Raw genomic sequence first — 27,954 nt, forward strand, 5'->3', positions numbered from 1 at the left:
ATCAACTGACTTTCGGATTCCATAACACAGTGATAATCTTTATGGATTTACAGTCGTACCTTGGAAGTCGAACAGAATCCGTTCTGGAAGTCCGTTCAACTTCCAAAACGTTCAAAAACCAAAGTGTGGCTTTTGATTGGCTGTAGGAAGCTCCTGCAGCCAATTGGAAGCCCCGGAATCTCCGTCAGACGTTTGGCTTCCAAAAGAACGTTCAAAAACCGGAACTGTCACTTCCAGGTTTGAATCATTCAGGAGCCAAAACGTTTAAGAACTAGGCTGTTCGACTTCCAAGGTACAACTTTCCTGAGAATTGGCTCTATATAGTCTTTTTAAAAATTTGCTTTGTTTGATTTCTGTAACCTTACTTTTAATATTTCAGAAATATCCAACAAGGTATTAAGGGCTCATTTGGCTTTTGAAATATTCACTATTTAGATAAGATTTATTTACAGAAATGTGTTTCTGTCCTTTTCAACCGAAATACTTACTTGCACTTAATTGTGCAGCTGTAGCTCATCTGCATCTTAGTATCACCAACCATTCTTTCCCCAAAAAAGAAATCAGAGAAACATAATGCCTCTAGAGCTAGATAAGCTGGTTTCAATTTGTGTTTCATTCTTGTTTTATACTGGGAAAATGTTATATTTTATCCTTTAGTATTACTAATCATCGAGCTACTATTTTAGGCTCTTTAAAAGTTGCTGAAGCAATAAGCTCATTTTTATCTTGATGCGGATATGCAAAAAGAAACCATGAAAGTTTAGGCAGAAGCGTGACTGTCAAAGCTGGTCTGCCCATGAGGCGAGGTGATACAACTCTTTTGCTCCCCTCCCCTCTTCCCTTTGTGCCAAATGGAAGAAGGCCAGTTTGGCAGCAACATCTCAAATCTGCGAGGTGACGATGATTGACGCAACTAAGCTAGGGTGGCGCTGTGGTCTAAACTACAGAGCCTAGGGCTTGCCAAGGTCGGCGGTTCGAATCCCCGCGATGGGGTGAGCTCCCATTGCTCGGTCCCAGCTCCTGCCCACCTAGCAGTTCGAAAGCACGTCAAGTGCAAGTAGATAAATAGGTACTGCTCCGGTGGGAAGGTAAACGGCATTTCCGTGCGCTGCTCCAGTTCTCCAGAAGCGGCTTAGTCATGCTGACCACATGACCCAGAAGCTGTCTGCAGACAAACGCTGGCTCCCTCAGCCTATAGAACGAGATGAGCGCTGCAACCCTAGAGTCGTCTGTGACTGGACCTAATGGTCAGGGGTACCTTTACCTTTTAAGCTAGGGATGGTTATAGTTCTCCTTCATGTCTACAAACGCGCTCATGTGCTCCTAAACTCGGTGTTTTCCCCAGTCCTTGCTCTGCCTTCCCCAGCTTCGTTTCTTGGGCTCTGGAAACAGGAACCCACAAAAGTGCACAAGCCCCATCCCCTCACAAGCTTTCTCTCACTCACACAAACAATTCCCCTCTGGTGCTGGCAGGAGCTTGGGAGCACAGCAGCAGGCAAAGTTTGGGTGATGTCAGTGGGCCTGTGTGGTTCAGACTCCAATACTTTAAAACGGTGTGTAAACTAAGATGCTGTTATGAAGAGCAGCATGCAAGGCAGTGGCTTGGGCTACAGGAGCAAATGCTACTGCCACAACAATCCCTTCAGCCAAAGTGCCAGTTCTGTGAGCAGTGCAGGTGGTGCTGTTGTGGCCCAGGATGGCATTGTGTTAAAATGGGAGGTGTGTTTTGTGAACATTTCCCCTGCTTTTGGTGAACTTGTATACAATAAAAATGTTTGGGAATATCTTTGTAGAGCAAAAATATACCACACATGCTCCTGCCCCTGAGCATCTTTTGAGCATCTATTTCCTTGGAACAAGGTATTGCAGCAGCCATTTGGCTGCTGCTTCAACACAATTTGTTTGTTTGTTTTGAAACGGCTTATCTTCATAGCAATAGTATCCTGTAGCCAACCAGATTTGGTTGTATGAAGACATCATTGAGGGCAAGCAGAACTATTTCAGAGGGCATTGCTCTCACGCTGTTGGCCTTCAGCCAGATCTAAAGGACTAATACATGACAGCATAGTTCAGAGGAAGAAGGCTGCTTTGAAACACAACAAAATGGTGCTGAAGCAGCAGGGAACAGCAAACTAGCACAAAAATTGGAATTTTTGGGGCTCCTGTTTCATACCCAAAGTAATCACTGCTGAATCTCTGATGCAACCCTACATAATAGTCTAGCGAAAAGATTTAAAATTCTGGGGCTCAGGTATGCACATTAATCACCTGAAGGCTTTGCACATCAACTTGCATGTTTGAATTAGCCATGGCAGTTGTGGTGTTGCAGAAAGAATTTTAATGTCACCCAGTGTCACTTAGTCAACCTTATGGTCTGCTAAAACAGTAATGAGGAACTCAGCCAACTGAAATAAATTGACAGGGTATGTTTAAACTTGGATCAGATCAGTCACTTATAAAGTGATGGGTGATGTTAAGGATAGTATGCTCAGTAGTTTGAGTCTCCGAGTCTCCTGGGATGTGAAAAATCTTGCCACCTAAGACCAGTTTCTCTCCTTTTCAATTTAAGACTAACAGTGTAGTCTCAACCATATTTATTCAGAATTCTGGTGAGATTAATGGAAAGTGTGTGTTCTGAGTTGTGACCTTAAATGCCCTTTAAAAATGTGTGTACCATGTATGATACACATCTGAGCCCCATTGTATGATACACATGTATGATACACATCTAAGCCCCATTGTATTTTCACTGTGACCTTTGTATTCAAATTCTAATTTTCAAGACTCATACTAGTCAGGGCTTGCCAGATAAATTGCATTGGTGGCATTGATAAACGTTTTCTATATCTGCAGCTGGACACAGTGGTTCTGGACCTCTGAAGGCAGGATTATGTAACACAAGCAGCCTTGACCTAGAGACTTCATGCTGCTTATACGTTCAATTCAGTGGCATCTTAAATATGCTATGCAGTCTTATGCAACACGATGTACGGGATGTGCCACTAATAGGCTTGAAATGCTCTCCGCTCCTTTTGGGAGGAAGGGTGGGGTAAGAATGTAATAAACAAACCAAGATTTCTGTTTTAAGAGCATGATTTCTTTTAAGAGATGAAAGAAGTTGCACTTAATGTGTTGCTTTCTATTCAGCCCTTTTCAGTTTTCGAAAAAGCATCTTTGATTTTGATCACCCCAAACAACTTTTGACGGTCAGTACCAGGATAAAATATTGATGCTGTACTCATGGATGTACTTTTCCATAGAATCTATAAATAGCTGAGTTCTGCGAGCATGAGCTGCATTATCACGTAGCCCTAAATTGTTCCAAGGTGTCCAGTCTGTATTTATTTTTGAAATCAGATGAGCCCAAGAGAGCCACTTTACAAAACGTACTGTCTTATGTGAACAAGGAGAAATTGTTATAATGGTTTAGACATCTCCAAATAGGTTGCCATCTTTCTGTCCTTGTGAAGCTAGAGTAAAAAGGCTAAGCTTTTGAATGATGAAGGTCACTTTCTGTAGAGCTATACTACTGACTGTGTTTTGGAGTTATTTGGTCTTATTCTTTTTAAACAGCCCTATATGTGGTAGCAGTACAACAGAGAGGGGGAAATAAAAAGAAACAATATTAAAAGTCTTTCTGAAAGCATGCAAGCCCAGGTGGTATTTGCCCACAGTTTATTCATGAGAACAATGGACTTCTGAGTGTGCAGTCAAGTGGCTGCATTGCTTCTCCAACATCCCATAAGCTGCTGGTTTCCCCAGTGCAAGTATATGATGAACAGAGATTTTGCAGATATTGGGGCACAGATTGATAAAGAACCTTGCCCTACCCCTGAGGGAAAAAGTTCAACCTCTCTGTGCTGTAGTTTGGGATTATGTCTTATACAGAAGAGAGTCTCATACAAAAATGTGCAGGGTGAATTTGTCTACCTTAGGAAAAAAGTTCTTAATAATTTGTATATTGCTTAACTGTAAAAACAACTAAGTGCTTTACATAAAATGCACATTAAAACTAAATAAAAAGTCAGAAGCTAAACAAGCAGGCCTAAAAAATTCAAAACATAAATGAAATCAGGTATATATATATATATATATATATATATATATATATATATATATATTAAATGAGTGTATTAATGGAGTCCATAGCAGTTCCTTATAGCATGGCTGACTCTACCATTGGGCAATGTCAACTGGCTGCCTCAGGCAGCTGGTTTTTGATGATATAAAAGGGCAGCAAATTGTTAGTTTTTTAGTTTATTATCATTGTATTTTTACTGCCAATGATAGGGCAAGGTTCCTCAGGTGCCAAAATAACTCCATCCAGTCTCAAGTACCATGTACAATGACTTGGTGGTGGTGTCATTTGATGCACTGCTCCAGGCAGCAAAAAAGTTTTGGGCCAGCCCTGCCTTGCTTGGCAGGATATTACCATGCATATTACCAGGGAGTGGTAGGTATTTCTGACCAAGAAATGCATTTGGACAACCCCACCTCAACATGTGGGCTCTGACCAAACATCAACCCAGACATAGAGGTCACCAAGGGTAAGGAATGGATTTAACACAGACCACCCCTCACCCACGCAGCGTGTTCCTGTATATATACTTTAATTTATATAAATGAATTGCTGCCATTCATCCAGCATAATGAGAAGACCAAATACCAACATTGTACAAACAAACTGGGTTGACTTAGGAGGCATGGACTCCTACTGGTCAGTTTTCATGTGAGCTGCATCACTGACATACCCATACGAAGTAGAAGGCATTAAGAGTAAGTGACGTCCAGCAGCAGCCAGTTCTGGCTACGGTACAACACAGGCACTAGTAATAATAATAATAATAATAATAAAAATAATAATAATAATATTTATACCCCACCCATCTGGCTGGGTTTCCCCAGCCACTCTGGGCAGTTCCCAACCAAATATTAAAAATCCAATACAGCATTAAATATTAAAAACTTCCCTAAACAGTGCTGCCTTCAGATGTCTTTTAAAAGTAAGATAGTCGCTTATTGCCTTGACAACTGATGGGAGGGCATTCCACAGGGCAGGCACCACTACCGGGAAGGCAGTGGCGTAGCGTGGGGGGTGCAGGGGGGGCCGGCCACACCGGGCGCAACATCTGGGGGGGCGCGCTCGCACTCGCAGCTCTCTGCCCCTACCTGGCTCACTCACTCTCTCTCACTGCAGTGCTGGCTGTGCGAATCCGATCCGAGCCGCTGGGTCGCCGCCCACTGTGGAGGGGGTGGGTGCCAGGCGTGCAGTGCGGAGAGAGAGAGAGGGACTATCTGGGGGAGGGACAGTGCAGCGGCCGCCCAGCACAGCGCAGGAGAGAACCACACCAGACCAGACCAGACCAGGCAGCAGCAAGAATAAGCTGGCAGCGGCGGCAGGTTAGGGGTTAGGGGGCGCAAATTACTTGCCTTGCCCCGGGTTAGGGGGCGCAAATTACTTGCCTTGCCCCGGGTGCTGACAACCCACGCTACGCCGCTGCGGGAAGGCTCTCTTCCAGGTTCGCTGTAACCTCACATCTCGCAGTGAGGGAACCACCAGAAGGCCCTTGCTGCTGGACCTCAGTGTCCGGGCTGAATGATGGGGGTGGAGACGCTCCTTCAGGTATACCTGTCATAACTCTCTATTAGTAGTAACTCCTTTAGCCTTTCCTCTGTTTATCAAGCATATATTTTGTCATCTTTGACTGTCTCTTCTGAATTGCTCCAGTTCACGTGTCAGCCTTCTTAAAATGTAAGCCAACTTGTGAGGGCCCAGGTGTGCTGAAAGGAGGGGTAAAATGTTTAAAACAAAAGCAAAAACTTGCAAATAGTTATAGTAGCATACTGGGTATAGTAGCATCTTGAAAGTTTTGAATGGTCCATTAGACTCATTGATTAGGTCATAAGATTGATGGTTGCTGTTTGCTTTTGCTGAATCATACGTGTCTCCAGTAACGTTTGAGCCAGCATGGCAGAAGCCCCCACCATCCAGGTAGTTGCAATAGTGAAAGTGGCTAGTATAAGAAGAAAATATATAACCAGTCCCTCTTATATGATCTTCAGGTTCAAATATTACCAAACATGTGTAGGATTGTGCAAAAGGGTAGATGATAATCACATCATCCCTAGATGAGCCTTAAACTAATTCAGTGACGCTGTTCTTAGCAAAATAGTGGAGATTAGAATGGCACTGTTGACACCATGGATTCTTTTGCTAATCCCCCTGAAATTTCTATGATAGAAGAGGCTTAGGTCTAAGGTAATGAAGGCAGATGAATTGGTAAAAGCAAGTCGTGGCATTACTTGAAGGGTAAGGAAATGATAATTTGGTCAAGGCAGTGTAGCAGCCATTTGAAGGGAAATAAAATATATTTAAGTAAGTGAAATTAAGAAATTCTTCACAGCCAAGGTGTTACTAAGTCAAATGATTTAAGATAATAGAGGGGTAATTTTAAAACAAGTCTTCCAATTATGGATAGAAGGTCTCTGATATATTTCTTAACTTAAGCATAAAAATGTACAAATCCTTAAGAAAGAAGTTGTATATATGTATATGAACATTTTCATTACTGTTTATGACCCAATTGGCAAGATTAGCAATTTTCAAAAGTATTATTCTACAGGGTAGCACAAATGCAGTATACATGAACGAGGGAGATATACCAGGAATCCAATTTTAAATGCTGTAAAACAATTGGATAAGCTGCACCATATTTTTTAAAAATAGACTCAGGAGTTCTTGTTTAAGGCTCATCTGCCACACTACTGTAGGTCTCTCTTGTGCTATAAATGATGCTTCAACTGCAGTACAACAAAAAAGGTGATACATATACCTTTTTAAATGCTTTTCTAATTCCATTATCTGCATCTGAGAAATGGTTTTCTGCTTGAAGAATCAGGCATATCATATTTTGTTGGATCATGCAAATGGATTGTATTCAGGTGGGTCCATATACTCATGTGAGACTCTTTGCTCCAGTGGAGATGTTTGTGAATGGAAGAGGGAGGGCGATGATATTCTGCAGTCTCCTCCTTCTTCTTGCAGTCTCCCATGCTGTTCCAAAGGGTCTCCAGGGATGGATCTAGACACATCAAAGAAGCAATTCAGTTAAACGCATTGTAAACTCATACAGGGAAATCCAGTAGGGAAAGACGGGTGTCCACAGCTACATCTGGTGTCACAGTGTTATATCGCATATACAACACATATAAAACACTGTTTCTTTGCCAATCTAGCTGAGTCCCAGTTCTCTGAAGCAGATCTGGAGGGGTGCAGGGGGCTAGAAACATAGAAAGTTCCCTTATACTGAGTCAGACCATTGGCCCATCTTGTTCAGCATTAATGGATTGAAGAGCCTTTCTAAAATACAGTGGTACCTTGGTTCTCAAATTTAGTCCGTTCAATGGTTCAAAAACCAAGGCACGGCTTCCGATTGGCTTCAGGAGCTTCCTGCACTCAATTGGAAGCTGTGGAAGCTGCGTCGGATGTTCGGCTTCCGAAAAACGCCCGCAAACCAGAACACTCACTTCCGGGTTTGTGGTGTTTGGGAGCCGATTTGTTCGGGAGCCAAGCCATTTGCCTACCAAGGTACCACTGTAAAGGATACAATTGAACACATAGGGTTTGTCCCTATGTGTTTAATGTTGCCACATGCTGCTATGAAACATACAGGGCTGTAGGTTCTGGATACTGTTTTGCATTCACATTTGCACAAAAGTGCTTGAGGATTTTGATGTGCAAGTTGCATAAATATTTTTTCTTACTTACAAACAATGGGGGGGGGGAATCCAGGAAAGTACATCCTCTTAGTGCTTTGCAATGGAATTTACCCCTGCTATGTACCCCACACATTGCCCAAAATCTGTTCTGGCAGCAAGTTCCACCAGTAAGTGGTAGACTCACTTCTGAGTAAAAAGAAGTAAGTTTTAGCTTCAAAGGTTACTTCAAACCTGTGAAGACTTGGTTGCTCTGACTTTGTAGCTTGCAGATGTGAGATTTAAGAACAATCCTATACACGTCCATTCAGAAGAAAGCCCTGTTGAGCTCAGTGTGGCTTGCTCCCAGGTAATTGGTATAAGATTGCATTCTCAATGAAGCAGAGCATTTTGCTTGACATGTGTTGAGAAGTGATGTCACGCCAATAAACCCTTGTTCTCCCACCTCCTTGTCAACCATCCATATTGCCCTTGTGTCATGAGATTTAATTACAGTTTCTAAATATTTCATCCACCCTTTTTTGTCTACTAGTCTAGAGACTTCTACTGATGTGAATATGGCACATGAAGTGAATGCAATCAACAATAGCCAAGCATACAAACTGTTTTTGGAAGGAAAACAAACATCTAGTGAACTTTAATCATTTCTTCCTTATTGATGACTGTGCAGTTTTGGAAACAACTATCCAGTGAGGCATACCATGCTCAATGTAAGGATTCAGAGGCATAAACATCCACCTCCCCATGTACTTTAAATGTAGGCGGTGGTACTCACTAGGGATGCCTGAGAAATTTCCTCTTTGTGAATTCCCCTACGAAATGACATGATCTGTGCATCTGGGACTAAATGTTCAGATAATTTAACTGGGTTTTGCACTTACCTGACTCTCATGACACAGTTGCAGATAGGTAGCCGTGTTGGTCTGCCATAGTCAAAATAAAAAAATTCCTTCCAGTAGCACCTTAAAGACCAACTAAGTTAGTTCTTGGTATGAGCTTTCGTGTGCATGCACACTTCTTCAGATACCCTGAAACAGAAGTTGCCAGATCCTTCTATATAGAGAGAAGGTGGGGAGGGGTATTACTCAGAAGGGTGGTGGGAATGGGAGATTGGCAGATAGCTGAGATGAGCCTGTGCCAATCTCCCATTCCCACCACCCTTCCCCTCCCCACCTTCTCTCTATATAGAAGGATCTGGCAACTTCTGTTTCAGTGTATCTGAAGAAGTGTGCATGCACACGAAAGCTCATACCAAGAACTAACTTAGATGGTCTTTAAGGTGCTACTGGAAGGAATTTTTTTTTATTCTCATGACACAGTTATTTGCAATTTAAACACGTCGCAAATGCATTTAAATAATATTTTGAGAGAAAATACATATTTAAATAGTGCTGAGAAAAAATGCACATTTTAAATGACATATTTACATATTTTGAGAGGATTTTTTGATATAAAAATTGCAGATTAATGCAGAAATGGGATGGAGTGAAATTATGGGTAAAATGACAGTGGCATGGACTGGATATAAGGATTTGTCTTTCCCTAATACCTGCTCCCGTCTGCTGTATTTTTCTAAGTCACTATCAAAACACTTGTCCTTATGACGGGAACAATATGAGTGAAGGGAAGAATCACACACGTTATGGAAATTACTGGGGATGTAATGTACATTCTGTGAACATAAAAAGACCCTTCTGGATCAGGCCAATGAGCCATCTAGTTGGGTATCCTGTTTTCATAGTGGCCAGTCGGATGCCACAATGGGAAACATGTAATCAGGATGCAAGCGTAAGAGTACTCTCACCTCCTGCGGTTTCCAGCAACTAGCATTAAGAAGCATTACTGCCTTCACCTGTGGAGGAAGAGCATAGGCATTATGGCTAGTAGCCGCTGGTATCCTTATCCCCCATGAATTTGTCCAGTCACTGCCTCCTGTGGGAGCAAGTTCCATAGTGGAGAGGAGAGGGAGGGGAAGTTCTGTTTCAGAACTGTACCCCCATCGTTCAGCCCGGACACTGAGGTTCAGTTCCCAGGGACTTCTGGCGGTTCCCTCACAGCGAGAAGTGAGGTTACAGGGAACCAGGCATAGGGCCTTCTCGGTAGTGGCACCTGCCCTGTGGAACGCCTCCCATCAGATATCAAAGAAATACAGTGGTACGAACAGTTCTGCTTATGAACACTTCAGGTTATGAACTCCGCAAACCCGGAGGTAGGTGTTCTGGGTTGTGAACTTTGCCTCGGGATACGAACGCAATTCGCTTCCGGGGAGGCCTATGTAGGGAATGCGCACCTTGGGTTAAGAACGCTTTGGGTTAAGAAAAGACTTCTGGAATGAATTAAGTTCATAACCTGAGGTACCACTGTAAATAATTATCTGACTTTTAGAAGACATCTAAAGGGAACCCTGTTTAGGGAAGTTTTTCATGTTTGATGTTTTATCGTGTTTTTAATATTCTGTTGGAAGCCACCCAGAGTGGCTGGGGAAACCCAGCCAGATGGGCAGGGTATGTATGTATGTATGTATAAATAAATAAATAAATATTATGAGCTATGAAGAAAAAACTAGATGAAAATAGTTCACAGCTTAACTTGAGATTTGTTTTGGTTGTTTTTTTAATGAATGGATTTATGTATGCTAGTGCCTCAGATGTAGGCCATTGTGCTTTGGTTCTCAGTTAAATGGAACATTTCTTGAGGCACTTTTTGCTGCTTCACTAGAGTAAGGGAAATGCTTTATGCACATCTATTACATTTGCTGGCAGATTATTATTTTTTATTTCATGGAATATTCAAAACTTGTAGAAGTGGAAGCACAGCCTGGAAAGAGCCCAGAGTAGTTGTCATATACAGCTAAAATTGATGATTTAAATTATCTCATGGGATGTCAATCTTACACTGGATTAAGTTAGTTATTTTAGTTATTAACAATCTTTAGTTATGTACTAGGAAGCTGATTTTATGCTTATTGTGAAAGGCACCATGATTAGGTTAGCAGGCTCAGTTGCACGCACATGGGTGTTTCAAGGCAGCTGTAATATATATGTTACACTGACATTCATGCAGCAATTGCAGTTGTCAACTATAATGTGTAGCTGCTCCAAATAATGTTTGGTTTAATACAATGCCAGTATTTTCCTTAAAGTACAATCTATTGTACTCAGAAGTCAGCCACACTAAGTTCAAGCTGAAGATCAATATGTATAGGATTGCAGTCTAAGAGGGTTTTGTGTGCAGTGAAATATAGGCAGGTTGCAAGATACATCATATGTCTATTGGAAAATGAACCTCTATTTATGGATGGAGATGGACTGAGGTAGTTACTCTCTCTGATATACAGGCAACAGCTGATTTACGCATGTCCAATGGACCAGTTAGACAGAAATGACTGGGGAGTGGGGTAGGAACAGAGAGTGGGGCAGGGGTATAACAGGGTGGGGTGCGCTGATATGTTCTTCACTGTTGTGCACAATGACACAAAACACAACCCCTGTTCACATTAGGGGGTACATCCCTGTACAAGGGAGAGGTGATGGGTGAAGTTGATCCCAAAGTGGTGGTTTATTATCATCATCATCATCATCATCAAATTTGTATATCACCCTTCATCAGATGATCCCAGGGCAGTTCACAACAGAAAAATACAAAATAATAATCAGCCAAAGGCCTGGTTGAAGAGAAACATTTTTGCTTGGTGCCTAAAGATATATCATGAAGGCATCAGGCTCCCTGGGGAAAACTTTCCACAAACGGTAGCCGCTGCAGAGAAGGCCTCTTCTCATGTTGCCACTCTTGGGACCTCTTGCGAAGGAAGCACACGAAGAAGGGTGTCAGATGATTGCAGGGTCAGTCCTCAGCCATTTAAGGCTTTATAAAACCAGTACTTTGAATTGGAGCCAGAAACTACAGTATTTTTCCATCTATAAGACGCCCCCATATATAAGATGCATCCTATTTTTGAGGACTCAGATTTAAGAAAATGGGGGGGGGGAGAGATGTATCCGTGTACAAGATGCCCCCTAATTTTTGACATTATTTTTTAGGAAAAAAACCTAGTCTTATACATGGAAAAATACGGTAATTGGCAGGCAGTGCAGTCGGACCAGGATCAGAAGGACTGGAACCACTGCAAAGCGGTTCTACCCACCCCAACTCAGGATGCCTCTCCAGAAGGATACCATGGTTGATGGTATTGAAAGCCACTGAGAGGTCAAGGAGAATTAATAGGGACACATTTCCCGCCTCTCTTCCAGCAGGCGTCATCATACAAGGTGACCGAAGCAGTTTCTGTACCAAAACTGGGCCTAAACCCAGATTGAAGCAGATCTAGAAAATCAGCTTCTTCCAAGAGTGGCTGAATCTGGTTCGCAACCACCCACCCAAGAACCTTGCCCAAGAAGGGGAGCCCCTCGGCAGCCTCGGCTTTTTCTAGCTCCAGTCAGTCTGGGCCCTGCACTCCTGGATCAGGTGGAAGAGCCTACAAGCCAGGGATCAGAGCCCTCAGGATTCACAGCCAAGATGGTTTAGAGCAGGCATGGCCAAACTTGGCCCTCCAGCTGTTTTGGGACTACAACTCTCATCATCCCAAGCTAACAGGACCAGTGGTCAGGGATGATGGGAATTGTAGTTTAGAGCATTTTGGCCATCACTGGTTTAGAGCATTGTTGATTATTTATTTTTACATATATAGAATTCCTGGTTCTTTGTTAATGTAGAGAATTCCTACTTCTTTGTTAGGAGATATGGACTATTTAATAGCACTGCAGCAGCAAGGGAGTTTGTAGCATTGCACCTCTTCTTTTCCATTGCTGCACTGATTACCTGCCTTTATCTCACACCTGCTGAGAGGCAAAATTGAACTAGCTGGCTAAAGCAGGCAGGGGAGCGGAATGGACCAGAGGGATGGCAGAGCTTTTAAGAAGGCTGACTGACCATACATTTTTATAGGAAGGTTTGGCAGAAGGGTTTTTTAAAAAATTATTTACACTGGTCACCATTACTCACAGGTAGAAATGGCTTTATAGTTGGTGTGTGTGTGGTTTATGTAATAGTAATGCTGGTTACTCTCTCTTGTTCTGTTTTTTTTTTGGGGTGTGTGTGGGGAGGTTAGCCAAACCTCAGACCCCACATAGAAGTGATGGAAGTGGCACTGATGTGACTCACTTTAGGTTGGGAGTTTTGGATTCTGACTCATCAGCTGAAGGCCAGGAGCTCAAAGAAAAATAACTTGAGAGTATTGGTTTACCACATTATAGGTGTGAACCAGCATAACTACCTATTTACATCTTTTTTCATTTTATTAAAAATAGAAAGGGAGTGAGTTCACTTAAAATAGAAAGGGAGTGAGTTCACCTGCTTATTGGTGATGGATCAGGAGTTTTCGTTCATGGAAACTCCATTGAATTCAGGTCCCTTCCATTCTGGAAAGGGATCATTTTATGACTAGAAGAGCATCTCTGGCTCCAACTCAGTGTGAATAGCTAGAGAAAATTGCTATAGGCAATGTAATTGTACTTTACTCTTTTTTTTGCATTCTGTCCCCCTTGGAAAAAGAACTTCTTGTGCAGTGTAAGGTCACATTGGTGTGCATTTGTCTGCAAACCTCATATTAATTGGGGTGAAACTTGTCTTGTGATTGTTCCCCCATCCCAGTTCTTGCTTTGTCAGCTAGATTCTGCAGCTGCTGCCTTGTACCACCGTATCTATTAAGTAGAACATGCAAGATGACAGTCAGATGACCCAGGGATAAATACAGAAACAGACAACAGAGCACATGCTGCATTGTACTTCTGAAAAACTGAGATTGTTACGTAGCTGGACTATACGAACATGATTTGCTAATACATTTTGCTCAAAGTGTCTCACAAACCATGCCTTTTGCATATACTAGTGCAACATTTCCCACTTTGAAATGTTTTGAAATGAAAGTCGTAAGCAGAGTTTCTAAATGAACTGAGCTTTGTAATCGACTTGTTAGTTTGCTGGCATTGTGCACAAAGCCAGCCTTGCAAATAAACTAGAAGCCTAAATATTTGTAAACTATGCAGCCTGCCCCATACTTACCTACACATCAGTGACTTGTACCATACCTGTGTCCTAAAGGAACTGAAAACCCAGAAAAGTCAGTCTCAGAATGCATCTCAGTAGCTTCTCTGCTTGCTTGCATGACCAGACTAGATAAAGAATAAATAACCTTGGCACATGTTCATTTTACCAATGCCCTCCCCCCTCAAGTAAGTGAAGAATTGTGAATTAGAAGGATATGCTCTTTGCATCCTAGCAGACATTTAACTAAAGAGAGGGCACAGTTGTGCTTTATCAGCTAGTAAAAACATTTTCTTTCCAGCAGGCTTTTGCCTGCTAAGGTCATTTTTACCTGAGATCACTGCCACTGGTGCTTTTAAGTGGATTTTCTCTGTTGTGTACTATATACAGTATATATTGGTTCTCCCCCCCCCCTTTTCGTATTTTAACATTTTTTATTGTATTGTAATTTTAAATAGTTGTAAGCTGCTCTGAGTGAATAATAATAATAATAATAATAATAATAATAATAATAATAATAATTTTATTATTTATACTCCGCCCATCTGGTTGGGTTTCCCCAGCCACTCTGGGCAGCTTATAGCACATATAAAAACATAGTAAAACATCAAACATTAAAAACTTCCACATCTTGTGATGCATGTCATCCTCTCACCCTTCTGTCTCCTTTCCAATGCTCATCAAATCACCCTGAGATCTCAGACACTAGCCTTAAGGCACAAGCCACCTGGACATACCTGATCAAAATGAATGGGAGTGGCTAAGAGCAGTCAAGTAAGCTCAGCAGCCAAAAGCACACTGACTCAGGCTTTAAGGACAGAAAAAGTTGCCTTGTCTGTCATATGGTGGAGAAGTGGGAAAGGATACCATGAGTCTGGTATCATGGCTGGCTGATGGGTACCAAATTCAAAGGTTGATATATATTCTGTGTTTGGGGCTTGTGTGGCTGGTAAACGCTGTGTTATACACATCTGGGCATCCATCGGATTTTGAGGTGAAAGCAGAAAGAGGGCTGTGCCTCAGAGCACATGGGTTAGATGAGGACAAGAAGGGCAGGGGTGTGTGTTTGTGTGTGCATGCGATGCTTGAAATGCATTTAAGGAGTAGTTGGTCTACTTAAATTTGTGAAACGACAGGAAGTGTTTATAAAGGCCATGAATATCTTTCTCATGACAAAAGGTGATGCGTTGGAGGGACAAAAACATAAGAAAAGCCCTGCTAGGTTAGACCAAAGGCCAACCAGGTGCCTTTGAGAAGCTGCAATACTCACTCTGCTTGTGATAACCAGCAACCGGCATTTGGAGACTTGCTGCCTCTGGCAATGGAGATAGAAGGTAGCCCATGGTGGTCTTATCCTCTGTGAATTTGACTAATCCTCTTTTGAAGCCATCCAGGAAATAGAACAGAGACTTGTGCATGATTCAGCTGTTACTTAATAACCGGTTTGTGTTGAGAATAAACTGCTCAGGGGAATATGTGATTAATGCACAGCCATGCCAAAAAAGGACACTGGGTCATGTGACTTTGGAGGAGCGTTGGGGCGCTACGTGCAAAGGAAGAATGATGGCAAAGCAGTATGGAGAAGGTAGGGGATGCATAGCAGCTTCTAGAAATCCTCAGAAATGAGGCTGCCTTGTACGAAGCAGCATTGGCAGAAACTGTACTATTTGAGAGAAGTACAGCTTATTATGAGGAGGCTTTAGGTGGACTGCCTAAGCATATTGTACCCTGTAAAGATCTGCAGCTCTTACATGAAGAAATAACATTATTCATTTTTTTTCATATTCCAACAGATCATTTTCTTCCTGTAAAATTTAATTATTTTCTCCTTATCCTCTTCCTTAAGCTCTGTAGCCAGGCATAATATTTCCTAATGTTAGCATTTCTGTTGAAATATTATTTATCAAGGTTTGTGAAATGCTCTGGTTCAAAAAGCCTCATCATAAGGATGTTAATGATAGAAGTTTACAAAGTTTCATGCTTACAAGATGAAAGCTGCTACTTCCTGAATCTGAATTTATCTGCAAATTACCCAACCTGTTTCTGCTCACTGTGATTTTGTTTTGTTTTTTAATAAATAAAACTAAAGCAACACCATCTTGAAGTACTTACTGGATTATGATAAAAAGACAGAAGCAAACCATCTTCATAAATCTGGATTAGATCTCCTTTAACATTTTTTGTTTGTTTGTTTTCTGCATAGCAATTACATGGTCTCCAGAACATTAAAGACAATGGCATCTGCTTGAACATTGCATATTTGAACTTTTAAATCTCTTAAAATAGATCTCATGTACACAGAAGCAATGTTGAACAGTTGAATTAGACTTAGTTTGGTTTCATTCATCAAGAGTTCCATTTATTTATTTATTTCAAAAAAATCCTTGCGATGATAGAACGATTGAAAGAAGGGAAAGCTTTCACCTTTGATGTGAGTATGGAGAATGGATTAAGAGAGAGAGAGAGAGAGATTAGGATACATGTATGTGGATCCTACACAATGAGAGAAAGTGGGGGAAGGTAGCAAAATAAAGAAATAGGTGGGATGATGCAGAATAGTGCACTGAAAACACTTTCTTTGTTAATTGGTCCCAATGTGTTTTGAGAGCTCTTCCTTAGGGATACGGTGCCCTATATTCTAAACATTACTAATGAAATTGCTACACTATTTAGAATGGAGTACATAGATAAAGGGTTTTCTTGAAGTGTGTACTGGTGATGATTCCACAAGAGGGATCAAGTGGCTTCATGACCTGTAAAAACATAGATGAATCAGCTAAATGCACAAGCAGCGTCTATTATCCTTTCAGCTCTAAAAACAGCTTTTATTTTATTTTTTTAAAAAATAGGTTTTTAAGCCATAGCAGTACTTTCCATAGAAACAAATATGAAATTTAGCAATTGTTTCATCAGCACCAGTTTTGAAAATGAAATGCAACACAAGGACATTATTTATTTATTGAATTTCACGCCAGGCAAGGCCGTATAGTATCAGTGACTGGGTAGAGTCATATCAGTAATATCACTGTGACCCTCAGTTAACTCAGCCAAGAGCGAGAGGGAAGGATACCTAGATGATTTTTCCTTTGGTTCATACAACCAGCACACTACATTTTTAGACATTGAAACCTTCCTAATAGTACACGATTCCACAGCATTCCTTTCTTAGGACTTTCCTACCTATCGTAGCCAAATCTTTGTTTGGTACTTTGCCTTATGGCACCCACTAGAATATGGCAACTGATTCACTGAAGTGTGAACAAAGAACCATATGCAATCTCTAATGCAAAGCCTTTGAAGTCCTTTAGGCTACTTAATGAGTATTAGTCAACTACCATTAGTGGTTGAACATGCAAAGCTGATGTTGTAGTATTAATTGATTCATTATATTGTTTCTCTTCAGTTTGTTTCAGATCCATGTGCCAGCAATCCCTGTCACCATGGCAACTGCAGCAGTAACGCTGGTGGATATCTCTGTGTTTGTAATGAAGGCTACGAAGGTACAAACTGTGAGCACTCGTTTTACAGTCCTCCCGTCTCTGGCTGGACAGAGTCAGAGGCACCAATCCAAAACAGGCCAGTATTGGCCACTGTTGAACCTGACATGGTCTTGCCGCGGTCGCAGGCAACAGTGACACTGCCTACATGGGAACCAAAGGAAGGTCAGAAAGTTGTGGATCTAAAATGGAATGAAGTAGAGGTAAGACCTTTTATTTCAACAAAAAAAATGCCAAGTCGTTTCGGAAGTTGCATATAAATGACTTTGCATATGGAAAGAGTCTGGAAAGTAGCATAGAAAAAAATCTTCTAATTAATTCATTTTAATGACCAGGACACTACCAAATGAATGGTTCTTAAGTTATAAATATATAAATTCCTTGGAATGTTTTGTTGCATTATATGAAGTACAGAGTCTTGCTAAGCAAGTGATGGGCTAGGAGTCAAGCAACTTAATTCTCACAATGCCATATGGGTGCAAAGAGAGTGACTGGGACCAAGGGAAAGAGAAAATGCCATTCTACAGAAAATATACACAGCTCTGATAGTTCTTCATATTGTAATGGCAAAGGCCTGTACCTGATTGAAATCCAATATATAGCCAAGATCTTGTATTTGATTTGAGTCCAGTATGTATAGAAGTTTTTCAAAAAGCAAATTAAAAGAAACCCAATGAAATTATCCTACCCCATTCTTAAATCTCTCCCATGGTATAACCTATCCATACCGCATAGAGCAGTGGCTCCCAATTAGCTAAGTACTGTCCCCCCACCCCCATTTCCCAAAAGCTAAGCCACCTCCTACTTTTGAAAATGTGTTTTTGGGCGCCACAATCTGTACCATATTGCTACTACACCTACAATCTTGATTGATCAGCTAGTTTTGTAAAATCATTTTATGACTAGACGGGGACTTTGGTAATCTTTCATCATATGGTGCCCCAAGACAGGAGCGAGGCAGCAGTAAATCACACCAAGCAAGTTGGAGTTAGCTCTTTATTATCAAGAATAGGTTCTGCACAGGAGTGTCAGACCTAATGAGCACAGCATCTCTGGCAGGTCTTGCCCAACATGAAGCAGTTGCTGAGACTGAAGGTCCTCGCCTCCCCACAGGGTCCCCTCCTCTCCAGGGTTTCCCCCAAGCATTCTGAGATGGTGCTTGTGTGAAGCTAACTTCTCCTCTGCCCTCTTTATGCCTCTCCTGGTTCTGGGAGACAGGGGGAGGGGAGCTCACTGCAGCAGGAGAGGGAGAAACCCATGTCTCTTGGGCTCCCTCTTCTCCTGCTTCAGCTTCTGCCCCTGATTCTGGACTTCTCTCTGCCACAAACATTCCCTCCACCCACTCACTAAGCCCAGTTACCTCTTCAGATTCCCGACACCTCCTTCTAGTCCTAGAATCATAGATTGTAGAGTCATAGATTGTACAATCACAGATTGTAGACCCTGAGGATGATCAAGTCCAATTCCCTGCAATGCAGGAATATGCAGCTGTCCCATACGGGGATTGAACCTACAACCTTGGTGTTATTCACACCGTGCTCTAACCAGCTGAGCTATCCCTTCTCCCTTCTCTCCCTCTGACCACTCATCATCATCCCACCACCAGTCCCCTTGCTCTGAGCCTTCTTTCCTCAGGGATTCCCCAGTTGGTTCCTCATGCCATCCTCTGTATCCAACCAGTTCATGACACCCTGTGCGAGGTCAAAATTTTGTGTCCCCAAAATGGATCTTCTCAATTATGGATCTTCTCAATTTTGCGCCCCCCCCCTTGGCTCAGCACCCTGTGCGGGGGAACCATCCGCATGCCCTAAATACAGTGCTGTTTGGAGGAACAGACTTTTGCCTGAAAACCTGCCTTTCAATGAGATGCACTCATAGGTCATGGATTTATTTCGTTGGCAGGTTCTCTTGGCTCCATTTTTTCCCTGGTAGAAAGCTTTCTGTCGCTGGGAAAATGATAACAGGCTTCTTTGTTGCTGGGATCAGGTGGCAGAGCATTGCTATCTGTGATTTGTTGAAACTCTATGCGATAGTAAGCATAGCTGAGAGATGCTATCAGCTGTTCCTGCTACAGTTCCTGAAATCCCATGAGCTTCTATTACCTGCTGTTAAAAGGGCTGTGCTGCAATCTCTTTGGTATCTAGCGTATTACAATGTGAAAATCCATTTATGCTTTTCTAAAGGACTGACTGATACCTTATAAAGGCAAAGTTAAAGTTTAAAGGCAATCTGTTAAAGCACAGAACTTCAGACATTCTTTTTTTTAAGGTAATATTTCAGGTGAAAATAGTAGTTTCCTGTAGGTAATTAAAACCTACAGCCCTGCTGCTCTCCCATATCTACACACACACACACACAGAGAGAGAGAGAGAGAGAGAGAGAGAGAGAGAGAGAGAGAGGAATTATATTCACTCAGCTTCCATCACATCTATCTTGGCCCTTAGACCAGAGGTGGAGAGCTACTTTCAGTTAGGGCAGATGTAGAAGTGACCAGTCCTCCGCACGCCACATTTACAATTGGGTGAGGTTAATCCTGTGACAGCATATGTCAGACGTGGACTGACATGACTGGCATTTGGCAACAAATTTGAACTGCATCAAAGGCAAGTCACATCTGTAAGGGAAAAGTTGGGGTAGACCATGTTCCTGATTGTTCTTCTTCAGCCGTTATCTTCCATTCAGTGCTGTTTCCATTTGTTAATGAATGTGCACTGCACAAGGAACAACTGGGAATGCACAGAAAGGTTTCTACTTGTTCCTTTGCAGCTGCAGGTTTATCTGTCCCATGTCTGTAGTCACATGGTATCAGATGAGTGACTGGTGGGCATTGGCTGGCCAAATGGCCATGATGGCCACATTGGGAAGGCTGGCAAACCTAATTAGGCTTGGGGTGGAGGTTCTCCATCACTCCCTTAAACTGTAAGACTTTGTGTGATTTGTTTATGTTGGTGAATACCAGTTTCAGTTTTTCTGTGTGTTATTTTTACTGTTTAAATAGCATTGGGCATATGAAAAGTCCTGATAAATACTCTTTCCCCCCCTTCCAGATAATCCCTGATGTGGCTTGTGGCAATGCTAGCTCCAATAATTCTGGTGGGGGGCGCCTAATCTCTTTTGAAGTTCCACAGAATACATCTATAAAGTAAGAAATTGCTGCACCTTAGAATTATTACACAGATATGCTTAAAGCAATTTTCATTGTCGAACTCATTACTCTCAGGTGTTTTATCCAGGAGTGGTAACAAGTAGGTTTTTTTTTCCTAACTGTTTGATCAGAATGCTTGAATACCCTGCTTTATTTTTGAGGTGGGAGATGAGCAAGTGTTCTACTGCTATCAGTACTGCAAGATAAGGATATGTTGGAGGTAACAGGAAAATTCACAGAAATTTAGGGAGCAAGCTTTGTGGTATCTCTGATGTAACTGGTAATAGAAGACTTCTTGCTCACCCCCAGATTAAATTGCTCCAGTTAAATACTAAAAATAATTGTTGCTACTTGCTTGTCCCTGCTATCTCCCCTCTTGCTGAAGTCAGAAGATTCTCACTTCCGGGGAAGAGGGGAAGAGGTTGGTGGTAACAGAAAGTACAGTGGTGCCCCGCAAGACGAATGCCTCGCAAGACGGAAAACTCGCTAGATGAAAGAGTTTTCCGTTTTGGAGGTGCTTCGCAAAACGAATTTCCTATGGGCTTGCTTCGCAAGACGACAATGTCTTGCGAGTTCCTGCTGGTTTTTTTCCCTTTTTCTAAGCCGCTAAGCCGCTTATCAGCTGATCCGATCAGCAGATAAGCCGCTAAAAGCTGCTAATAGCGCTAATCCGCTAATCCTTCAATGGGCTTGCTTCGCAAGATGAAAAAACCGCTAGACGAAGAGAATCACAGAACGGATTCTTTTCGTCTTGCGAGGCACCACTGTAGATAGCGCTCTTCCAGGCAGAAAAGAGCCAGTGTGGTGTAGTGGTTAGAGCGCTGGACTAGAACTTGTGAGACCAGGGTTCAAATTGCCACTTGGCCATGAAGCTTACTGGATGACCTTGAGCTAGTCAGTGCCTCTCAGCCTTACCTACCTCATAGGGTTTATTTTGAGGATTAAATGAGGAGGAGAACCACGAGCTCCTTAGGAAAAAAAAAGTGCGAGTTAAACACAGTGAATGAATGTATGTCTTTGTGGAGCACCTTCTCATCTGCAAATTACATGTTCCACTACTTTAAGAGGAAAGGAGGTGAGCAGGTTACAGAAGACATCATTTCTAGCTAGGGGTTATGGGATTTGTAGTCAACCAAAAAGGGAAAAGAAGAGGGGATCAAGTCCCATGATACCCAGCAGTACTGTGCATGGGGAACTCTGCCATCTGCCCCCCCCCCTTTCCCAATGTAAGGGGTTTTTGTTTGTTTGTTTTGGTTTGGGAAGGGGGAAAAGGTGATGGAGGCAAGGTGCATTGTTAGAATTTGCTTGAAGTGGCTGGATCCTACTTGAATTAAGTCCTGCCAATTTGATATGGTGGATTTCACCTTTTATAGCTTCTGCTTCTTAAGTACTTGTCCCACCTCTTAATTCTAACTGTGTTTGCAACAGAACCTTCCAAAATACTCATTGGTGCACTCATTGTTGTGGAAAAAGTAGAGGAGGAAGGTGAAGTGAAAGAGACAGAGACCCATTGAAACTGAGAGGAATGATTTGATTAAGAATGTCTACAAAGCCCACTTGGTGTAAAAAGGCCGATGGGTGATGAAAGAACGATCAGTTTGGAGAGGGAAGAATGATGAAAAGCAATAACATTCTTTTCACAAGTGAGAAATTTGACCTTCAGGAAACCTAACAACAATGCAGATGAAGAGCGATGGCTTTTTATAAAAAAAAAACATAAACTCTAAATATTTGCATTCAAGCCAAAACAGTATGATTTAATTAAAGCTGTGTTCTTAATCTGCTGTGATTGAATGACTGTGGATATTACTAGTATGTGGCATACTATTGCTACTCCGGAAAAGATGGGCCATTAATTTTTCTGTGCTCCTCAGAAAGTAATTAATTAATTATTAATTGACAACTAGGAACTTAAAAGGAAACATTTGTCAAATTTAGCCCTCTTTCCTTCCTCTCCGGCTCTCTTGCCTACAGTCCTCATACTTCCAAAGCTTCCTTAACTTATTCATTAATTTCCTAAAAATAGCATATGGTCCTTCTGTACTTAGCCTGATGTGACTTCTCCCAGATTCTCCCCTTCTTTCTACTTGGCGCGTGGAATTCATTGTAGTGCTAAGGAGATCTCTCTGTTGGTGCAAGCCTTGCTGCTTCCTCCTATCCCTGGGTGCTGTTCCGGGGCTTCTTTTGACTCCCCCGATCCAATTTGGGGGTAGGGTGGGATAGGGAGGAAGGTGAAGCCCTGTTGCACTTTCAGGAGTCAATATGTTAGCTGCCGCATTGGTTGAAACCTGCCCCCCGGCCTTCTCCTTCGTCGTCCAGGCCTTTGCTGCCTCTTTCCCCTTGAAGATTCTGAAGGCCAGAATACATGTTGCATCATCCATGCCGCTTTCAAAGAGCGCACTTCAACTATTTTGAAGAAATAAACAGCCGCAAGGCCTTAAACTGGAATGTGGTCCAGCAACAGTTGAGTTGCATGCTGAGTATCCACATTTTACTATACACAGTACAGTGTGAGACTGTCTACATTGACTGGCAGTGGTTCTCCAGGGTTTCAGACAGGATTCTCTCCCAGCCCTTACCTGGAGATTCTGGGAACTGGACCTTGGAGCTTCTGCATGCAGAACTGATGCTGTACCATTGAGCTGTGGTCCTTCCTGTGTAATCTGCCCCTAGAGGTTTGGTTTACTGCAGATAGCACCTTTTGGGGAAAGTAGAAGCTGCCCGAGGGCACTTTGCAGCTGGAAACTGATGCAGCTGGACCCTGATCCAGTTGAAGTGTGAACGATGGAACATGTAGTTTGGTACTAATTCTCAGAATATCTCCCATTGTCTCCCTCTTCTGTCAGCCTTTGCTTTAGCTCCTTATACTGTTTGTTCATTCAGCTCCTTTACCTCTGTCTATTTACCAGTAGGACCTCACTCATTTGTTTGTTTATTACACTTATTTCTCAGCCTTCTTCAGGGGAGCTCAGGGCAGCTTAAAGCATCCGACCGCTTCCAACATCCAAGAACCCTGTGTGGTAGGTTAAGGTGAGAGACAGTGATGGGCCCAAAATCACCCACTGAGCTTCCTGGCTGAGTGGGGATCTGAACCCTGTTTTCCTAGCTAGTCCAGCACTCTAACCATTCACTCACTCTCTCTGTTGAAAGAAACCTTCCTGGGGCAGACTTTTTAAATAGTCCAATGCCCACACAAATGGGCCTATGGTTAGAGCTGGCCTAGTTAATTCCCTTCCATTGGCTGGAACAGGAAGAAACATAAACAAAGGAATAAACTGGGTGGTTCACCACCCTATCAGCAAGCAAAGCTTTGGAGGCAGCAGTGACTCCTCTGTAGATCTTTCTCCTGCCTCCAAGTAGGTTGATTGCTCTGTTAATGTTTGCTTTGGTTTTCATCCTGACCTCTTTCATGAGTCAAATGCTTGGGGAAATACATTACAAATACTTGTTGCATCAAGTTAGCCGTCTTTTGATTCTGGATCATTATTGCCTTTTTATATTATTGAGTGATATACCATATGCTCAGACCTTCTTCTTTTTTTTAATTCCATGTGTTTTGTTTAGTGTTTTGACTCTTTTTCTCCTCTCTTTAGCATAAGACAAGATGCCACAGCTTCCCTTATCTTGTTATGGAAGGTCACAACAGAAAGATTCAAGCAGTGCTCGCTTATAGATGCCTCAAGTGTCACTCTTCTGCAAGCAATGGGTGGACTCGTCCTGACAGAGGAAATGCTTGTGTTAGGAAACAACTATTTCATTGGTGAGTTTTGATAACACTGTAGATTTCATATCCCACCTTCTGATTTGCTCAGGATGGATTTCAATACAAATTAAAATAAGTACAGTGGTACCTCAGGTTACATACGCTTCAGGTTACTTACGCTTCAGGTTACAGACTCCGCTAACCCAGAAATAGTGCTTCAGATTAAGAACTTTGCTTCAGGATGAGAACAGAAATTGTGCTCTGGCGGCGAGGCAGCAGCAGGAGGCCCCATTAGCTAAACTGGTGCTTCAGGTTAAGAACAGTTTCTGGTTAAGAACAGACCTCCGGAACAAATTAAGTACTTAACCCGAGGTAGCACTGTATACACTAAAGCAATTAAAAAACAAAACAAAACCAGCACTAGCTGTCATCAAATGGCTGTAGGCTGAATTCCTTGAGCGTCCCTTACAGACAAGGTGCATCATCTAAAGTTACAAATCCAAGTTATTTATGTTTATGCCTGTTTAAGGTGCTTTTTAAAAAACCATGTTTTCTTTCTTAAATCCTTTCTCTCCCATATCAGTTTTTATTTGTGAAAGTGACACGGGCCAGAAACACATTGGTTTGTCCAGCTCTACTGCAGGTTATGAGGGTGGTCTTCTTCTGACTCTTGGCCTGGAATTTGAAGTTTGTTCCAAAGCTTGGAACCTGTGTACAGTGGTGCCCCGCAAGACGAATGCCTCACAAGACGAAAAACTCGCTAGACGAAAGGGTTTTGCAGTTTTTGAGCTGCTTCGCAAGGCGAATTTCCCTATGGGCTTGCTTCGCAAGACGAAAATGTCTTGCAAGTTTGTTTCTTTTTTCTTAACACCGTTAATACAGTTGCGACTTGACTTCGAGGAGCAAGTCATAGAACGCGGTGTGGTAGCCTTTTTTGAGGTTTTGGGTGATTTTTGAAGCTTTCCCAAAACTTTTCCGACACCGTGCTTCGCAAGACAAAAAATTCGCTAGACGACAAAACTCGCGGAACGAATTAATTTCGTCTTGCAAGGCACCACTGTACCTAATTTGCAGTGCCTGTGTACCTTTTACTCCAACAGATAAGTGAACTCCTAAGAGGAAACTGTAGCTATTTTGTCTGACTATCAAAAGTCTGAAAAGGATATATCAAGAACTCTGGCCAAAAGTTTCAATATAAGGAATAATTCCTACTCAAGAGTTGAAATGAAAAACGTGTGTATTCTGCTAAGAATAACAGTTTGAAGCTAGTAGTAAATTTAAACACAACGTTTAAGTACGATAGTTTTAAAGTAATGGTAAGTTTGGATACAACGTTTAAGTACAGAAATAATGTAGTTTCAAATATACAGTGATATAGTACAAAGGTACATGAAATACCAGTGCACAACAATTGTTTTATACAAGTCTCAATAGCAGTCAAAAAGAGTCCACATTATATAAAATCAGAATAAAGAATAAAGGATCAAATGGGGCCAAAAAGGAGTATCCGGAGTGTGAATCAGATGTACGACTCAGTAGTGGTAACCAGGACAGGGCCCTGTTTCGGAGTACACGCCTTCTTCAGCTGGTAATATCAAAAAATATGTCAAGATAGATCAAGGTGCTTCAATCCATAGATCATAAATATAATAAATTATATACATTCTAAAGTATGTTAACACATATCATGATATTTGGTTCCATACCTCGGTTTTTTGATGACTATAAATCTGTTGGAAGTCTGTATCATTTAGTTCTTTTATGTTTCTTTTTCAACATGCGTCTAGAAACAAGGATTTCCAAGAGTTATTATTTCCAGTCAAATTATTTGTGAAAAACGGACATCAGTTCAGTGTTTTCTCACCTTAGATAATTGCACCCAAGTTTTCTTGCGTTTCTCTGTGCGTTTTCTATTAGGGAGTGAAATCATTGTCTTATATGTGTGTCTGTGGGGGAGGGAGGATAGGCTCTCCCTTCTCCCTTTCGATCAGTCGGTTTATGGTATGGGCGGATCTTAAGTTGTTGGGAATGATCTTTAAAGACTGTAACATCCAGAAGATTAACTGATGTATCATGAATGGTACCAGACAATCGTATCATTCCCAACAACTTAAGATCCGTCCATACCATAAACCGACTGATCGAAATTCATTATTACACGCTTCATCCTTTCACGCTCCACATTTATTGAATAATCTACCGTATGGACAGTACTTAAGACTAAAAAGAAATACATCGTCCCAACATGACTACAAAATAGCGGCCTACCAACTTACACAGTCCTTATTACAATGAGGATACACATCACGGACTCTTGCTGCGGCTCAAGATAGAGCGGAAATGAGAAACAGGAAAGATCTTCTTGTTATAAAAACCTCGGATAAACCTAGAGAACATCGTATTTGCACATCACTGCAATTTACACCACATACTTCTAGCATTAAGAAACTCATATATAAACATTGGCATTTGTTATCCAACATCCCAGGATGTCAAAAACCACCTATAATTGGCCTAAAAAAAACCAAATCACTGAGGAATTATTTGGTGAAATCGGACCAACTTACATACCCGGAAGCATCAACTAAAGGCCATTACAAATGTATGCAAATACGCACTACAAGTAAAGGAGTTCACCAACATACGGACTGGCTTCAAGTTTCAGATTGAACATTTTAGTAACTGTAACACGAAGAATAGCGTGTATGCATGGATATGCCCATGCCAAAAGATATATATAGGCAAAAGCACCAGACCAACTAAACTACGCATAAATGAACATCGATCACGGATCCGTAACAGAATACGAGAAGCCCCAATGGTGGAACATTATATACAACAAAAACACACGGAAGAGGATTTTGTCTTCTTTATTATTTGGAAACCAAAAGTAGATCTATCGAAAGGGAGAAGGGAGAGCCTATCCTCCCTCCCCCACAGACACACATATAAGACAATGATTTCACTCCCTAATAGAAAACGCACAGAGAAACGCAAGAAAACTTGGGTGCAATTATCTAAGGTGAGAAAACACTGAACTGATGTCCGTTTTTCACAAATAATTTGACTGGAAATAATAACTCTTGGAAATCCTTGTTTCTAGACGCATGTTGAAAAAGAAACATAAAAGAACTAAATGATACAGACTTCCAACAGATTTATAGTCATCAAAAAACCGAGGTATGGAACCAAATATCATGATATGTGTTAACATACTTTAGAATGTATATAATTTATTATATTTATGATCTATGGATTGAAGCACCTTGATCTATCTTGACATATTTTTTGATATTACCAGCTGAAGAAGGCGTGTACTCCGAAACAGGGCCCTGTCCTGGTTACCACTACTGAGTCGTACATCTGATTCACACTCCGGATACTCCTTTTTGGCCCCATTTGATCCTTTATTCTTTATTCTGATTTTATATAATGTGGACTCTTTTTGACTGCTATTGAGACTTGTATAAAACAATTGTTGTGCACTGGTATTTCATGTACCTTTGTACTATATCACTGTATATTTGAAACTACATTATTTCTGTACTTAAACGTATCCAAACTTACCATTACTTTAAAACTATCGTACTTAAACGTTGTGTTTAAATTTACTACTAGCTTCAAACTGTTATTCTTAGCAGAATACACACATTTTTCATTTCAACTCTTGAGTAGGAATTATTCCTTATATTGAAACTTTTGGCCAGAGTTCTTGATATATCCTTTTCAGTGACTATCAAAAGTCACCATACCTGTAGTATTAGCTATGAAGGTCATGGTTGCTCTGGTAGGCTGTGTTGTTGAAAATGAGTTCAGGTTATGGGTTCATACTATACCTTAATCTCAGCCTA

General features: G+C 41.6%; 1 protein-coding gene across 2 annotated transcripts in view; it reads left to right on the plus strand.

The window, feature by feature from the left end:
• DNER (delta/notch like EGF repeat containing) overlaps positions 1 to 27,954 on the plus strand; it is a 121,604-nt gene that overhangs the window by 39,932 nt on the left and 53,718 nt on the right. For both annotated transcript variants that reach the window (XM_081190198.1, XM_081190199.1), the window contains exons 2-4: positions 17,162 to 17,458; positions 20,303 to 20,397; positions 23,994 to 24,160. In XM_081190198.1, the coding sequence (XP_081046324.1) occupies positions 17,162 to 17,458; positions 20,303 to 20,397; positions 23,994 to 24,160 (559 nt within the window). The remainder of the gene's footprint in view (positions 1 to 17,161; positions 17,459 to 20,302; positions 20,398 to 23,993; positions 24,161 to 27,954) is intronic.

This window comes from Podarcis bocagei, assembly GCF_964188305.1.
Source record: "Podarcis bocagei genome assembly, chromosome: 4".
In the NCBI taxonomy this organism is placed as follows: domain Eukaryota; kingdom Metazoa; phylum Chordata; class Lepidosauria; order Squamata; family Lacertidae; genus Podarcis; species Podarcis bocagei.